This window comes from Seriola lalandi, unplaced genomic scaffold (assembly GCF_002814215.2).
Source record: "Seriola lalandi dorsalis isolate HSWRI2012SDOR001 ecotype SW California unplaced genomic scaffold, Sedor1 jcf7180002054319, whole genome shotgun sequence".
Lineage (NCBI taxonomy): Eukaryota > Metazoa > Chordata > Actinopteri > Carangiformes > Carangidae > Seriola > Seriola lalandi.
In genome coordinates, this window is record NW_019524872.1 from 158,950 (window position 1) to 176,060 (window position 17,111).

Sequence of the window (17,111 nt, forward strand, 5' to 3'; positions counted from 1 at the left end):
AAAAAAAAAAAAAAAAAAAAAAAAAAAAAGATAATGTGGTACAGTCAGATAACAGATTCATCATCGAACACTGGGTGCCCAATACTGAAATTGAGCAGCTTGCTGATAGCAGGTAGTTATTCAGGCCCTGAAGGACTGCCTTCATTTTTGAGTCTGATACCTCTCTCTCTGCACGCGCCTCTTCATTTCATGAGTCATCGGAAATGGTTCCCCCAGGATGCAGCGGTTATCAGTTAATGATATGTCCACAGGAGGAAATCAGACCGACTAAACTCCACCCTGTGCTTGATGTGCAATGATGCAGCAAGTCTAATTCCCCAGGGCTCGGGATGGTCTGATTCAACACATTTCAAAGTCTGGCTCCTATGTATGAGTACAGGCAGGGAGGCTTATTAGGGTGTCAGGCAGGAGGCAGAGGGAGACAGTGCAGGGGCTGGGAAAGAGGGAGGTGTGATGGGAAAGCAAGTTGAGGATGAGTTAAGTGTTGTGGTGGAGGAGGATTGCAATGTTGTATCATCAGTCTGTGATGCTGAAACTGCTCCAGAGGTTATTTTGTTCAAAAATCTTGTCATTTGTATTTTTGGTGTTCCCTTCATTACTACAACTTTTCCTTTGATTAGACATGATGCACCACAAAATCTTCTTCTTATTAAGTCATTGTTCCCTATTATTGAGTCTCAAAATTTTCATTTCCTTCATAGAGTTGAAAAACCTGCATTAGATGAAATAATTTCAACCAGTTTCAGATAAAAATCAACTTGTTAAAAACCATGGCACCCTGGGTTTGAATATTTCACTCAGTGTAAACATCATATAGCTTAAACAAAGAGCTGAAACGAGTTGATACAGAATATATCATCCTGTTGAGGTACCCTTGCTGGCCTAGGGGTTCGCAGACCCTGAACCCAAACACCCTTTATGCACATCTGGTGCATATCTGGCCATTCTCCATCTCTCATTTTCCTGTCATCTCCCTACTGTAGCTATGATAAATGCCTAAAAATACATAGAAAAAAAGAATAAGCTGAATAAAATTAAGAATAAAATTTTAAATGTTAAGTTACTTAAGGGGGAAATAAAAAGGAGACTTGATATTAAAGGGTTAAATTTAGCTTTAAGTCACTTCTTTAGATATTGACACAAATTGCTACAGAAATCTTTACAACAAGTTGACTTGTCCAGTAAACAGGTTGCATCTTCTTGCAGTGGTAGATTTGTTTGAAGAAAATAATAGTTTTAGGGCTCAATAACAGATTCAAATACTGAATATGACGGATATTTTCACAGTGTGGTAGTTGAAAGCCGGCACCTCATCCTTTGATTTTTGAGGATGAGTGTGACACTCACCTTACATGCACAGTTCCTGCAGTTTTCGGGCTCCATCCACAGCTCCTTATCCCGGTACACCAGGCCATTGGCACTGCATGTCCTCTCACAGTGACAGCCCTCCAGCTGGGTCAGCCTGGACTCAGCGTAGTTCAGCTGAGGATGAGCACAGAATCACCAGAGTCACCAAACTAAATCAAAAGTCTGAGCATGCATGCAGGTTAACCCCCCTCAGCCCACCCCCTCACCCACTGACGTTCCCCAGTTGGTCTTCACAGAGAGCTGCTCCACCGGGAGCTGCTCATTAGAAGAGCACACAGAAGAGTAAGTGATCATCATTCAGCTCATGCTCCAGACCTCAGGCTGATCTACTGAGAAATGACAGACAGGACTGACAGCACTGATCCTGCTTCTTGCCTCTTTTTCTTCAGCTTATTTCATGATCAACGCTCTCTCTCTCTCTCTCTCTCTCTCTCTCTCTCTCTCGACAGAACTGATGCATCTTTGACTGACAAATGTCACGAGGCAATGTCACAGGGATGAACACAGAAGGTGGGTTGCAGCACAATGATTAACTTTACAACAGGATTTAACAACACTGTCTCTTTACACGTGTTGTATATATTACCTAAATATAACATATATACTAAAGGTGTTTCTCAAGCAACATTACATCTAGATTGGTCTTATGTTCACGGCCAATGAAACACAGAAGTGTTGGGGGACGGAGCGCAAACAATGTGCAGGATGTTAACACTGGGGTTGGTTGAAGGTTAGGGAAGTTGACAAAGTTAGATATAGATGTATTCATATTAACTGTATCAGATACTCGACCTCTATGTAACTTGATTTATTTTTCATATTCGAACAATTGAGGTGAGTTTAAAAACTTTAAAATGCCTGTACGGAGCAAAACAAGTCAGTAAGTTTGGAGAAAACTAAAGAAAAGGACTCGACCCAATTAAGTTTTATAATGGATTCTTGGCAAAATCTGAGGCACTCAAGAGGGCGGTGATTTAAAAAGTCTTTATTTCCTCATGGCTTCATTACAACAATAAAAACATGCCTACGCATTTCAGCCATTAGGCTTTCATTCAGGGCAAGTATAAAATGGCCACCTTTGGGCTCTTCCATTTATAAGGTAGCAAGAGTCACAAGATCAGAATGGACATAGAAGTTTTTTTTCCACACCCAAGCAGCACTCCTTTTACTCTAAATTTTAAGGGGCAAAGAGTCCATAATGAAACTCAGACCCTGCTTGTAAATAAATAGCATTTTTTCCCCATTGAAAGCCAGCACCCATTAAGGTTCAGTTTGTATTTATTCATAATCTACAAACGTTCAAAGAGGCTGTTTTTCTGTGCCCACTGTATCCATCAAAGCTCACTTATGGCCTTGAGTATAGGAGCTGGTATATGTATATCTGTCATATATCTATAAAAAACACAAGATCTGCCTGAGCCATATTAAACAATCAGGGCCCTGTTTGAAAGGTGCAAAGGTGGAGGAATTCTAAAAGGTCCAATTGATCTGACCAGCAGAGGTCAACTCGGAAATTGTAGGCCCACTTAAGACAGTCGAGGCTGTTCTGCTGCTCTGCCGCCACCCCCCTCTGCTCCTCTGAGACCTGCCCAGGCCACGGTGTCAGAAGGAGAGGACTCGCTACGAATGATAGAGGCTTCTCAGTAAAAAGGAAAAATGCTGGATGTCACTAAGACTTTTTACTTCATTTAGAGGAGTCCCGGCTGGCTGCTGGAGAGCTGTGTGAGCCGTGAGCAGTGGAGATGTGTCCTGTCAAAGCCCCAAACAAAATGTTTGAAATGCAATTTCAAAGGCTGGGAGGCTGCCTTGAGGCACCACAGAGGAATACCTTCCCAGTACATCGCGAGAATCAAATGGCACAGTGATACTGCACAAAAGAGTCAGAGGCTAATAGGCATGTATCTCCTATGGTTGATACATGAGGCTGAGAGCTCAGACTGTACACAAAAAGGCTGAGAGACACGAGCGAAATAATAAAACATGAACTGAAGACAATGTAGAAACAAAGGAGGGCAAGAGAAAAGCTGCATTCATTACCTTCAATCTCTTTTGTTTCTCTCTGTGTCTGAAGGATATGTCAAACATGTATGAATACGTTTCCATGAAATGCTGGGGACCAATCAGTCTTGGGCCACTGCACAATTAATTAAATTTTGTTTGTAATCCAGATCTGGGCCGTCTGCCACCAAGTAATTATATTTTAGCCGCAACAATGAAACAAACCCACTGAGAATCCAAAACCTGATCAGAGCATCTTAAAATGTAAGTGATAAGTAAAAATGTGCCTGGGTTTACATCAGGTAGCGGCATTGTTTTCTCTTAGCCTTTCAGACTCAGCCTACATATTGTATTGTAATACAAATGCAGTGAAAGAAAGTGAGAAACCAAGAAAACGTTGTTGTAAGCAACAAAAAAATCCCAAATAACTCCTTCCAGACAAATCAAATGGAAGATATGGGGTGATTACAGATGAACAGGGAGCCTGGAACATGGCAGGGATCTTTATCGTTTTGGAGCCACATTCTTTTCACAGGGCCCAGACTATCTAGCAGCTCCCCTACATAAAGGAGGAGTTTATTTGAAAGCTTAAAAATCACAAATCTGGACAGTAACCATGAATTAATGGGTTGTTTTGCCGATATTACCAACTAACCTCTAGCAGTATGTAGCCGTGCAGACCTTTTGAGATAACTCATCTGTCTCTGACCTTGCAGTCAACTTTTTTTATTGGGACTATTTCTTTGGCGGAAGGTAGTTTAGAGACGTCGACAAATAAAACTATGTTTAAGGGGCTATTTGTAAGGTTTCTCTGCCACTGAACGTGGTTTCTGCTCCAGCAGCGGGTGGTGGTGACTGATGCTTGACAAGAGCTTCGGCCATTGTTTCGTTTACAAGACTAGAGGTTGTAATACGCCCCCTGAGCAGCGCTACGTCTTCAGGGCAGATGGGAGGCTACAGTGAGCTGCCATCGGAGGGGCTAGCTGGGCTGGGGCTAGCTGGTTAGCGTACTTCAGTAGAAGAACGTGATGGAGACACGAGTTAACATTGGCGTTGTTGGCACTGGCGAATGAAGTTTGATGCTGAAATAGTAACATTTCTTCAAGACTTGTACATCAGCTGTTAATGCTAACATTAGCTATGAAGCAATAGCAAACCTTACAAATAGCTCTATTAAATGTGTTTATTTTTTAACCAACATTTTTCCCTTTAAAGAGAACATTAATTACATTGGACATATATCTGTATTGATAGTCAATGTTGTGGTACTAGAAAAAAAAAGTGGTACTGAGCTATTTCTACTGTTTTGGCAAAAACGAAAGCTTGTGCTTCCTCTCACAAAAACACACGTAGAAAACATGCCAATGCCACCGTGCTAATCCCCACAAAAATCAAAGCTTATTGTCATTCCACCTCGCCTTGACATCCCACATCACACATTCAGGACCAGGCAATTATTCACCACATGCTGAATTCCTCCACTCTCTACAGCATCAAGGCAGAGAGCCATTTATAGCTGGAGATGACTGCATCCTCTCCACTGCAGCTCGTATGAGCAATGAGGTCAGGTGGCAATAGGTCGAGGTGCGTAAATGTGAAGGAGGCAACGCTGGAACAGCGGTAGGGTAATGTTCTTCATTTCACCCTTATTTACACCAAAAATTATTCTATAGCTCACCCGCCCGCTGAGATGTCCTTGCTTCATTCACTCCCACCTGATAGCACTCACTCATGCACGCAGAAGCACACACACATACACACACAGTTATGCAGATGTGTAGTCTTATAAATGGCTCAAGCTCTCCCCTGTGGCTCCAGGGCACAGTGCACATTGCCTGTTAGCCTCCTGCTGAGCCGGTGAAGTCGACTGACACCTCTCTGAACCCTGTATGTACCCGTCCCATGTATGTGTGTGTGTGTGTGTGTGTGTGTGTGTGTGTGTGTGTGTGTGTGTGTGTGTGTGTGTGTGTGTTGACAAAAAACATAATTTCTAGCATTTAAAATGACAGTTGCAGCAGCACAGGAAAATAAACATGATAATACAAACAATTTTAAGAAGATATATTCAGCAGTCATATCTCTTATTGTGCCAGCCCTGCATATGCTAATAAAGATATAGCTGCTACTGAGGATTGGTGAGTAAGGTGTGTATTGTGTATTTAAGTAGGATACTTATGAATATCTCACAATTTACTCATCACATTTCTCTGGAAATAAAATGTCTGAATCCCATATACAGAGAATAGCAGCCGATTACATGTGAGCAGGAGTTCAACTGACTAAATCCTTGAACAAACAAAACGTGAGGAAAATCCGAGAATGGAAACATTCTTCCTTCGCATTTTAGAGGTAAATTTTTTCTATATTTAATTCATCTGACGTCTGGAGTGAACACAGTAGTGACTGCTGATTCAGACAACATGACATAAGCTCATAAAATGTATAATCTTTGATCCTTTCCTTCTTTTGAAATGAAAGCACAAAAATACCCAAACCTGAGGTTAAGTTTGTCACCCGACCCCTCAACGCTCCTCATCACTTCATTTATAACTCAAGGTTACAGTTCCACGGCAACCAAGCAAACTCAATCTGCTGATGATGACCATGTAATACAGTCAAAAGCTTGAGCTGATGTTTTATCAATCGTTATTCGCAGAGTCAGGTTTTACTGTCAGAACTTTTACTCGATAATCAAACACTTGAACTCTTCAAGGAGGCACAGTAATGCATCCATATATTTCTCTATTCTTATAATGCTACTGTATATCTACAGTGAAAACTGCTCCACTGTTTCATTTCTCCTCCTGGGAACAAGTGATTGTCTGTTTGCTGCTCCCTCTTACATGCACATTAATATCTTCTTTTTTTTTTGAGTCATAAAACCACTTCAATCCACGCTCACTATAATAACTGACAGAATAATCAGATTTTCTCCAGACAGATTAAGGTGCATGTTCATTTTGTTTTTGTTTCCCAACAATAACGTCTTATCTTTTTTTGGGCACCGTCTTGTTGATGATTTGGGAGGAGAGAGAACAATGGGATTGCAACGAAGGCAGCAACAGAATCAAAGGATTTGGTTGTCTCCGGCGAAAGAACAGAAGGATGTAATTTATTTATAATATTATTTATGTATTTATTTGTTTGTCAGGCTACGACTGAGGAAGGTATTAGAGGATCTTTTAAGTGGATACTTTCATTTCTTTCGCTGACATGGTTGCCAACATTTTGCATTTTCATTGTTTTTCTTTTATCTGTAAAGTCTCTGTAAGTTCTAGTTTTGCAGTATGTTACACATTCGTCTAAGTTGTTGTACAGGCTGGTGAGCTGGTGACGGTACTGTTCTGTGTGGGAAGTTGTTTTCTGTCCTTACCTTCAGGGTCATCTTGGCCAGGAGCTCCTGAAGGTCCATGATGCCTTGCACCAGGCTCAGGAAATCGCTGCATGTCGGACAAGCTCAACGGAGGAAAAAGGAAGCACCAAAAACAGAGAAGGAAAGCACAAGGAGAGAAAGAGGGAAGCGTTTAGTGAGGAGATAAACAAAAAAAAAAATCATTAGCCTGACTGTATTTATTTGGACACAGCTCATGGTGGCCAACAGCAAACAAAAGGGAAGCCTCCGCACATCTGTTTACTCTTTGTCTTAGGCTTGTGGCTGGTGTTAGTATCAATAATAAAGCGACAAGGTGTGATTACATGCCTTATTGATCAGTGACAGACACAGTGGCACAGCCGTGACCTTGTATCTTAATCTGTTTGACAGTAAACAGATGGAGAAACAAGGTGGAGGAGAAATGAGGCTGCACACAGTCTGAATTACAGCAAAATGAAGATTACTGGAGTGAGAAAAAGAAGAAATAATGGAGAGAGGCTTTGTCTGTGATCAGCGGGGAGAGAGGTCACTGCCAGATAACACATAGCTTATTACAATCCAATCTCATAATGGCACACGGTAATGGACAGGGTCCATTCTTCTTTCTACCTTTGCTCTCAGTGCGTGTTCATAACACTACGTGTGACTGTGTCATCAAGATACTTACTGCGGTTGAGGTTAGGACACTGTGTGATGTAGCCGTTGGGAGCGAAAATCAGCTTCACATCCTGAATAATGCCCTGGCAACACAGAAGGGGAAGGCACAAAGAGACAATGATATGTAAAGTATCTGTACTGATATTCCATGCTGTGGAATCAAAACCCCTTTTATGACAGACTGACATCATTGCCGCCGGTAGAGCCATGCCACTAGCATGGCGAAAAATATTAAAGGTCCCATATTGTAGAAATTGAGATTTCCATAGCCTTTTCTTATAATAAAGCAGGTCTAAGTTCTATATTAATACTGTAAGTATCAAAGCGCTCAGTCCACAGAGAAATGCACACAACCTGTATTCAGAAACTGAGATCAGAAACAATGGCTTTCTGTGTGGACTGTTCTTGCTAGAGATCCAGAGAGAAGCCTGAGAGAGACTATATTGAAAACTACAATACAAATGTATCTTCTCATGGATATCAAAACTTTAAATGAACACCCCTCCCACTTTAGAAGAATCGGTTTGCTCTAGTCTTTGTTGAAAAAAACTAAAACCAAGATATTTGATCATCAAGAACATGAACGATTTTTCGGAGGATTTTTTATTTTATTTTTTTTAAGTTGAGTGTTTTCTTTTCCGAGCTAAACTAAAAAGCACTCAGAGTGTATACCTCTGTCAAGGCTGCACCATCATCTAAATTACAATAAAAAGATGTGCATCTGGACCAAGACCTGCAGTAAAGTGCACGCAGTGATTTACAAACTGAAATCCTCCAAAATCTAAGTTGGCCTAATGTCATGGAAACCTTGCATCCTAGAAAACTGGAAATCACATAACTAACTGATATTATAAAAGGTTTGCTTGCATTGTACAAATGGTGAGAGAACACCACATATACTACCACGCTCTGCAGACAGCATCCATTCCTAACTGAACTGAAGTCAGTAAATGGCCTATAACCGATAGAGTTCTCTCCTTTAACAGACTGTGTGTCAGTCACTCTGAATGACAGGCTATCTCCAGAGGTGCAGGGCTGGTAAATAAAGGGCTTCTTGATAACCACAGGGAGCAACCTTGGAAAAAAGGCACCTCTCTAATGGAAAACAGAACTTGTAAAACACTGGTGTGCCCCCCATCCTACACCCACACCCACACACACACACACACACACACACATACACATATATGAGAAGGCAATATAATTTCACCATTCCTTCAAAGCTTCTCCTGAAAACTGGCTACTGGAGGGATATTAGAATTCCCAACCACAAGCACAGTTGGCATCAACTCATCTCTGCTTTATTCTGTATGTGAAATTCATTTACAGTGAATTTGGCTTGCCTGGATGCAAGCAACACCTGCCTCCATTTCACAGAGAGAGAGAGAGAGAGAGAGAGAGAGAGAGAGAGAGAGAGAGAGAGAGAGAGAGAGAGAGAGAGAGCCTTGAGGCGAACAGACTTGCAGCACAGACTGAGAACAAACACACTCTCCTTCTCACACATACAGGCTTTGTGAAGAAATGCACAGTGAAGAACAGATTGTCAGTGTCAGAACGAAAATGAGGGTGCAGATCACGGTTGTCTGTCCCAGAGGTGTTACATAAGAGGCCTGACCACACATCACTGTCATTGATCAGTAGGTAATTTGAACTGAAGTCATAAAATCTCTCCTCTCGCTTTCTTTCAAACACACAAACACACTCTTACACACAAACACAGGAAGAAATGTGCACAAGTGTTTCATTCCTCTGCCAAATCCTAATGGGACTATTAAGGAATAATGTCTTTCCCCTCATGATAACACAAGTCCAATTACACAGCTGCATTTTAAGTTATTTACATTAGTATTTAAGTGTTAGGACAGGGTCACATTCTCCATTGTTTTGTCTCAGTGCAGCTGACACGCTGGATTTGAAATTAATGGAGAAAAATGTGCTGATGTTCAGCGTTAAGTCTGAACTAATCAATATTATATTAACAGTGAATCGAAGGAGTATGCGTGATATGAAAGGACTCAGGGCTTTGAACACAGAGCAAATTATGCTGCTATGTTTTGTTGTATGTTTCAGTCTCACACCAGAAGCCAGCTGTTTTCAGCAAACCTCTGACAGAGCACCTGCACTGCCACCTGCCCTGCACAAACCGGCAGGCAGACAAAGTTAGCAACTAGATAATGTTTGTTTTTTTCTCATGAGTTGGAGGAGAGCGAAACAAAGCTGGAAGGAGAAAGATAATTGGACTTACATTCATTAGGTGAACACAAATACCTCCAAATGCGTCCTCTGTGTCTATGTGTGTAATTAGTAAATAGTTTTGCTGGCCGGAGCAATCTTATAATTTCCTAATATGGATGGGATTGGATATGGATATGGATGTTTGTCAGCTTCTTTTGCTTTGAAGAGCCCTTACAATTAAAGTAGGGAAGCTTTAAAGAGGCTATTTTTAGGTTTCTTTGCTGCCAAACGTGATTTCTTGCCATGTGCTAAATGAAATGGGTAAATCAAAATGAAAATAACATGCAGAAAGAAGAGACCTTTAGAATGTAAGTGCATGTGTTTTCATGCATTTGTATGGGAAACGGATATCTTTAAATAGATGAAAAAGTGATGGGACTTTAGCTCTCTGGACTAAGGTATGGTTTGGTTTTGGGTTTAGATTAGAATTAAAGTTAGGATTGGTTTAAGGTTTGGTTATGATTCATGCAGGGGAAAAGTACATATCTAACAAAGGTCCTCACAAGGAATGCAAATCGTGTGTGTGTGTTTGTGTGTTTGTGTGTGTGTGTGTGTGTGTGTGTGTGTGTGTGTGTGTGTGTGTGTGTGTGGTGCATGCTTAAGCACAGTTTATGCATCATTTGTTTCTTGGTGTCCCCAAACATTCCCACGTGCACTCACTGTTATTGCTGATAAAATTACCTTGACTCTGCTTGTCTGCACACTTTTACTGTCATAATTCCCAGTTCACTTGTTTATTATAGCAATAATGGGCCAGGCATGTTTGGCCAGAGCTTCGCCTTTGGGCAGCATTGAGGTCTATTACCCTGTTCTTTATCCTGCGACTCTTTCTTTCTCACTTTGATCATGCAAAACATGACTTTTCCTTTATTTGGTAATCTGGCAAGGTGTGAAGACTTAAGTTCCACCTGCAGTTCATCTCCCAGGACCAAATCATCTTCAACAACACTAATTAACAAGTGTGAGAAGGAAGAGACAAAGGACAGGTGAACAGAGAGACACCGAAGATGATCTGTATAAAGAAGTAACTTTATATGTCCATGCTCCAGTTTGACATAAACCAACTAATGAATACAAAAGTTTGAAATCAACACAGTGGTGGACAGTAATGATTTCGCTCGCCCTGTGTTGGTATGAGATTGTCAATGCAGCCGTTAAGTAACAAAAACGTGCAGACATTAGGGGCTTAAACCATCATTCTATATAGTGCAACAAACAGCAGGAAAAGGGGTAAAAATGAATTGGTTCACCCAGGTGTTGTTTTTATATCAATGCCAATCAGAGCTGGAGCTGAAAAATACCCCAAACTTTACTGTATTACTACTGATCGAGGGCAGAACAGAGCAAGCATGCCAGGGAGGAGAAAAATATGTTGTGGATATTGCAAGGCTGAAATAAAAAAGGGGAAAGACGTGAACAAAGCACAAGCAAGCTAATTTAAACAAGCAGGAAACAGAGGAGACTATACGACAGACACAAAGGAAAGTAAAAGGCAAATTGAGTGAGAGATCTAAACTCACGTTCAGGTCTGGCGTTTCCTCCATCATGCTACGTTATGTAACATGTTCAAGCTCTCCATCATTGTCTGTGCTAGAGTAATTACTGTCCCGTAGCGCATGAAACACCTAGCGTTTCACAAAAGCACTGGTTCCAAATGAGCCTGCAGTGTCCCTGAGGAGCTAGCATCCTTGGCACAATGGATTCTAGATAAAGATAATTTATTACGGTTGCGCCTTCAGATGGAGAGGCCCCCGAGATGAGGCGGCGCCAGGACGTGGAGCGTCTCAAGCCACTGCGAGGGCTCAATATGTATTATTTAAAGGCGTAGTTAGCTCGTCTTATCATTATCCCACTCCTGAATCCTGAATGGGATAGATTACAGCTGCTGGTTCATTTCACCTCCTATCTCCATCTGCAGAGATACTTCTATAGCTCATGGCCATCTTTCCCTTTCCTTAGCCTTTTGCCTTTTTATTCTTCTCTCAACAAACTCCTCACCCCTCTCTGCTTTTGACACGAAGAGACATAAGCAGAATCTGTTTATCCCCTCGTATTTAGCACGTTAAAGAAGGGGGCAGGTGAGACAGTGTGAACGGAATTGCAAAGGAGTAGTGATGATAAGTTAGACAATATGTTTTGTCTCTGTCTGTCTGAGTCATTCTCTGTTTGTGTGTGTTTGTGTGTGTGTGTGTGTGTGTGTGTGTATCTGACCACTGTGTGCCAAGAAATGGTTACAGCACATAATTCCCTGTAAAACTACAACCTATTATTTTGTGCACAGATTAAACTAATCAGACACAAGCTAATTTACAGACTGTGGCAAACTAAAGACTACAACAGGATTTTAGAGAGTTTGTGTCAAACCTTCCAAACATGCAAATAAACAGCAGCCTCAAGCTGAGATGTAGCTAGGGACATAGCTAGTAGGCTAACTTAGGTACGATATTGGAACCTGATGGGTTGTCTAATGTGCTGTTTGTGACCTGTTTGTTCATGTAGGACACCTATACGAACAGGAAATAGTTTTGAAATGATTTGAATAACCCTAACCCTCCATAAGAAGATATATATGTGGTTTTAAGAACCAAAAATCTCAATGTAGATTCACATCTCCTCTCTCAGGCTTCTCTCTGGAGCTCTAATAACAGGTCAGTGAGCCAATAAGAAGAGAGGAGGCTCTGATCATCTCTTCTGATTGGCTGACTGCTTTCTGAGTGATTGACTAAAAATATAGCAGATTTCAGGAAAACACTCAGAGAAACCCAATCCTGAAAGGTTAGATAGTGGGTCCAGGTGGGCGGGGCTTGGGGCACAGCTGAGGGTGGTGACTGCTTTGTTTATGACCTCATAAAGTTACGGAAATCCTGACGGCTGGTTTTAAGGCTCAGTTTCTGAATACAGGCTGTGTGCATTTCTCTGTGGACTGAGCTCTTTGATACTTTCACAGTATTAATATGAACCTAGACCTGATCTATAATGGACATCTACCTTTAGACTATATGAAACATTTAAGCAGAACTCTGAAATTATTTCAACTATTGTCTAGAATCAGCACAGTTTCCCTCTCAACCCCACAGGTCATCTGTGCAAGGGACGTGTTATGACCCACAGTTATGTTCTATTGTTAGGTGACTTCTAGCCACTGTAATGTGATTATTACATCATCATCATGACAGGCATAAGGCAAAGGTCTGGTGACGTAGCGTACAGAGCGACCAAGTCCACATTAGGCGGACATCGGGGCGGATGAACAAGCTTATTAAACTGAAGACAGTTTTGGCGTGGGTTGCGTCTAATGCAACATGTCTCCACATGGTGAGGAACTGCCCGAACGATTAAGAAACCAGACTGTGAGACTTCATAAAGATGGAGAGGCTACAAGAGCATCAGTGAGCTACTGAACATAAGCCGAAACACAGTTGCAGCAGTTTTTAGGAGCTGTGGGAGCCAAGCCACCAATAACAGAAGGTGCAGTGGACATCCTTGAAAAATAACACCCCACATACAATTCACTATTTATGTGCCCTTCATTGAAAAAACAGATGGGTAGAGTGCTTCTCACTTGATCACAAAAATAAAAGAATGGAATCTCACTAATGAAGGGTGCGGTGACTTTTGTTGCAGCTGGTCCTTAAATATGGAACTTTCATTAGAGTTTAATTAGTCAAGAATTTCTGTTTTTCAAATTAATTGGTTTCATTCATCTTGAGCTTAAGTTCAAAACAAAATGAAACTCGATAACAGGATTTCAAATTACTTGGAGGAGTCGTTGGCCAGTGTCAACAGGTTTAGTTAGTCGTATAGTGTCAAGCAACTGTTACCAGGACAAGTGTTACAATTTGAGCAAACATTTTAGAGTTATTTTCTGTGGCCCTGCTATAATGACAGTTTATTTCTTATATCTGTCAGTGCCTTTTATTCTCTCTGTAGTGAAATCAAAGCTACTAAATTTAAAGTAATAAAAGTTTTGGCCCATAAATATTATGAAAAATAAATAGTAATAAAAAAAAAAAGGTGCAGCACTAAATGGCCCTCTGATACACTGATCAACAGGTCCTTGATTCCAGGTGCTACAAGTGCACCTGTCAGCCAACATGCAAACTCATCCCAGTGTAAACCTGAAGGGAGAATCTCCTCATTCCCTCCGTCACTTGACACAAGCCTGAACGTTTTTCCTGCTGCTGACAAACACTTTTTGAGTGCTCTCTGCACATGAAGGGAACACAGACTCCGAGCACTGAGCCGACTGAACACAGGGAACTGGATGATGGAGCTGCGTCTATTAAGACCAGAGTTTTCTTTCAGAAGAGGGAGCTCCTTGAAGTGTCGGTGCGAGAGGGGATGAAGGAAGGAAGAGGAGAAGGAAGTAGAGTGTAGAGGAACAGTGAGCTGATGCGCAGCAGCGATAGTGTCAAAGCACGGGGAGGAGAAATAATTTAAACCACAGTCGGTTCTGTGGTTGCTAATCAATATGTTACATAGATAAAAATAAAAGACCCATTGATTGCATGGCAGGTGGGCAGGAGAGGTGGGAATATCAAGAGCCTGTGCACGTCTTGGTGATACCACGCTGCCCCCTCCCTGCTGCGAGCGCATGCAGGAGCCTGACAAAATGAGTAGTGATTAAAAAATCGACAACATTGTAATGGGCTTGGGAATAAGCGTTTCAAAGCACACGTTGAGCTTTTGCAGTTCCTCTGTGAGCCCTCAGTGCTTCTTTCTTGTATCTTCCACTTGGCTCTCTTCCCCGCACAGCCTACTCCAAATCTGGCCAATTATCCATGCGATCTTGAATGCAAAGCACGTTCAGGTACGGGAAAGGAAGTGTATATGTGTGTGTGTGTGTGTGTGTGTGTGTACATACACATCATCTGTGGGTTCTTACCTTAAACAGGCCATGCTTGTGGCTGTGCTGGCCTAGCCACACTCCACTGCCTGGGGTGAGCTCCATCTGAGGAGGGTCTATCACCCGCTCGTAAATCCTGCCAACAACAAATCAGAAGAGAATGTTTGGTTATGATAACGACACACACACAAACATGTGTCTCTTTTTGTCCTGCGCTGGCAGGAACACTGATCCAATACAGCTGAATAGCAGAGGAAATCCAACAGACTGTGTGCATGTCCGCTCCCTCACTCCCTCTCGCCCTCTCTCTCCCTTCATGGAAAACAGAGAGTGTAGGGCAGAGGCTTTTCTCCTCAAGCATGACAGCCAGTCTCGCCTCACGGCTCTCTAACATGGTATTGATATCTAGACCTGAGATGCAGGCTGGATTAACCATCCAACTCCTGACACAGACACAAACAGACTTTGGCATTATCAAGGCAAACAAACCTCAGCGTCATTCACCATTTTTTCCTGCGCTGAGGTGGGCTTAACAATGCCAGCGAGCTCCCATGAGGATGTCACAGAACAATTTGTCAGGTTTTGCCCTCCTCCTCCTCCTCCTCCTATTCTTCATGCAAGAACTCATGCCTCCTGCTTGCAGGGACGCACTCGGAGTGGCAAGCAGATTTCTCTCTCTTTCACCTTTCACTGAAAGGGCATTGCAGTAATTTAGTGCTTGTTTTGATCTCTGTGACAGAGGAATTGCAATAATGACTTCAACAACGTTGTAGGCTTTACTTAAAAAAAAAAAAAGTAAAAAAAGTTATAGTCACTATGTTCAGGAGTCTTCAGAGTGAAGAGGAGTCGTCATCATCATCATGCAAAGTAAAACTTCCTCTTATTAGTGGTGGGGGTTATTTCCCAAACAGAGTACAGGACAGAGAGTGAGGTTTGTGAGCCAGAAAAGGTCAGCAGCTGAGCAGGTGATCAGTCTTGATATATGACTGTACCAATCGGCCGCACATAAATCACATTCATTTTTCTGCTTTTGGCTAATACTTAAAGCTCCATTAAGCTTATTTGTGCTATTAACATTGAGTGAAATGACTCACTGTAATGTCAAAAGATCGCTGGTGCTGCTAATCCCTGCAGCGCTGAAGCTTTCAAAAAGGTTTTCCCTCAGCTTTTGGTTTTGATTTGACTGAACATATGGTCGACTATAAGGGCTCTCACTAACCCACCCACCATATATAGAAGCAAGTTACTTAACCTGCACAAAAGGGAGAGGGAGCAATTAGCAGGAAAACATCACAGTGGTGTTTCTCTCAGAAGCTAGCAAATCATGACTATAATGGCTGTTAACATTCAATTAACATTTCACACTAATGGAAAGAGAGTGGGCTCCATTGGGATGCCATTTTTACTCCACATGTGAAATACATGAAGTGGGCGCTTGCTAACATGTTAGCCATAAGAGCTATATGATATATATTACATACAGTTCTGGGATGTGTTTTCTGATTTCAAGTAGTCAAGCATTACTTTTGTCAAATTGAATGCACTTTTAAATGTTAAATGCTGTGTGTCGTCCTGAATATGAATTTAACACAATACAAGATTGATTGATACATCACTTTGCAAATAATACTCTTCTGACCTGTGTGCATCAAAGTAAACGCATTCAGAAACTACACATGGTGGATCTTTTTAATCCTAAAAAGAAACGATTTTTCCTCCAGCGAGAGAATGAATCAATTACTCAACAGCAGCAGTTTGTCATCTAAATATATGAATCACAGTCAGAGTCTCTTTTATGTCAGTAAATGCTTACAAAGGAGAAGCACGATGCCACACCTTTCTAATTATAGGGCATTTATTTATACGCATGCATCTTCTAAATAATGCATCTTAATTCTTGGATCTGCAACTTTGTGCATATGTTATTCTGTGCACATATTTCGTGCTTGTTCATTCTGATGTGCAAGTGCTGCAGTGCCTCAATGCTGTTTATGCTGTACCTTTCTTATTTCCCACCTGCTGAGAGAGCTGTCACTGCGGTAGAGAATGTAGAGGTCATGAGAATATGCTCTGTTTTGTGCCCCCCCGCCCAAAAAACCTTTCCATCTTCCCTTCCTTCAACTTCCTCTCTTGCCAGCGGCTCAGTGGCAGTGAAGAGTGGGAGTTTCACAGAGGGGAAACACTGGAGAGAGCGGCTATCATGGCGATGATGCCAATTAGAATAGTGATGTGCTCACGGGCATATTTGCATGCTCTGACACCACAAGCTGCACCCATCAACAGCCAATTATATGGGACATCCACCAGTCACCACTGTATACTGTGATTAACAGTCCTCTTCTATCACCATGGTGCAGGATTCAATGAGCTACACTTTACAACCCAGAGAATAAAAGAGTGAATGTGAATAGATGTAATTAATGTGTTGGCAACATTTTACATTCATTAATAAAACATTTTATCACAAACCATAGTGGTATTTAGTCAAGCAGGTGGCTTTGGTTTTTTTTTATCCAGGTTTTGAAATTTTCTACCTCCACCCAAATACATGTAGATGTATATGAACATGTAGATGAACAGAGGTAGTTTTTTTTTTTTCTTTTTTTGGAAGTAAGGTGAACTGAACCTTTAAAG

At 41.6% G+C, this 17,111-nt stretch overlaps 1 protein-coding gene across 1 annotated transcript in view; it reads right to left on the reverse strand.

Moving 5' to 3' along the window:
• The window catches only part of LOC111655488 (protein kinase C-binding protein NELL1), a 238,209-nt gene that overhangs the window by 155,234 nt on the left and 65,864 nt on the right, over nucleotides 1-17,111 (reverse strand). Inside the window, exons 5-8 of the mRNA XM_023406920.2 lie at nucleotides 14,517-14,613; nucleotides 7,407-7,479; nucleotides 6,740-6,822; nucleotides 1,348-1,482 (exon numbers count right to left, since the gene is read on the reverse strand). Coding sequence (XP_023262688.1) covers nucleotides 1,348-1,482; nucleotides 6,740-6,822; nucleotides 7,407-7,479; nucleotides 14,517-14,613 — 388 coding nt within the window. The remainder of the gene's footprint in view (nucleotides 1-1,347; nucleotides 1,483-6,739; nucleotides 6,823-7,406; nucleotides 7,480-14,516; nucleotides 14,614-17,111) is intronic.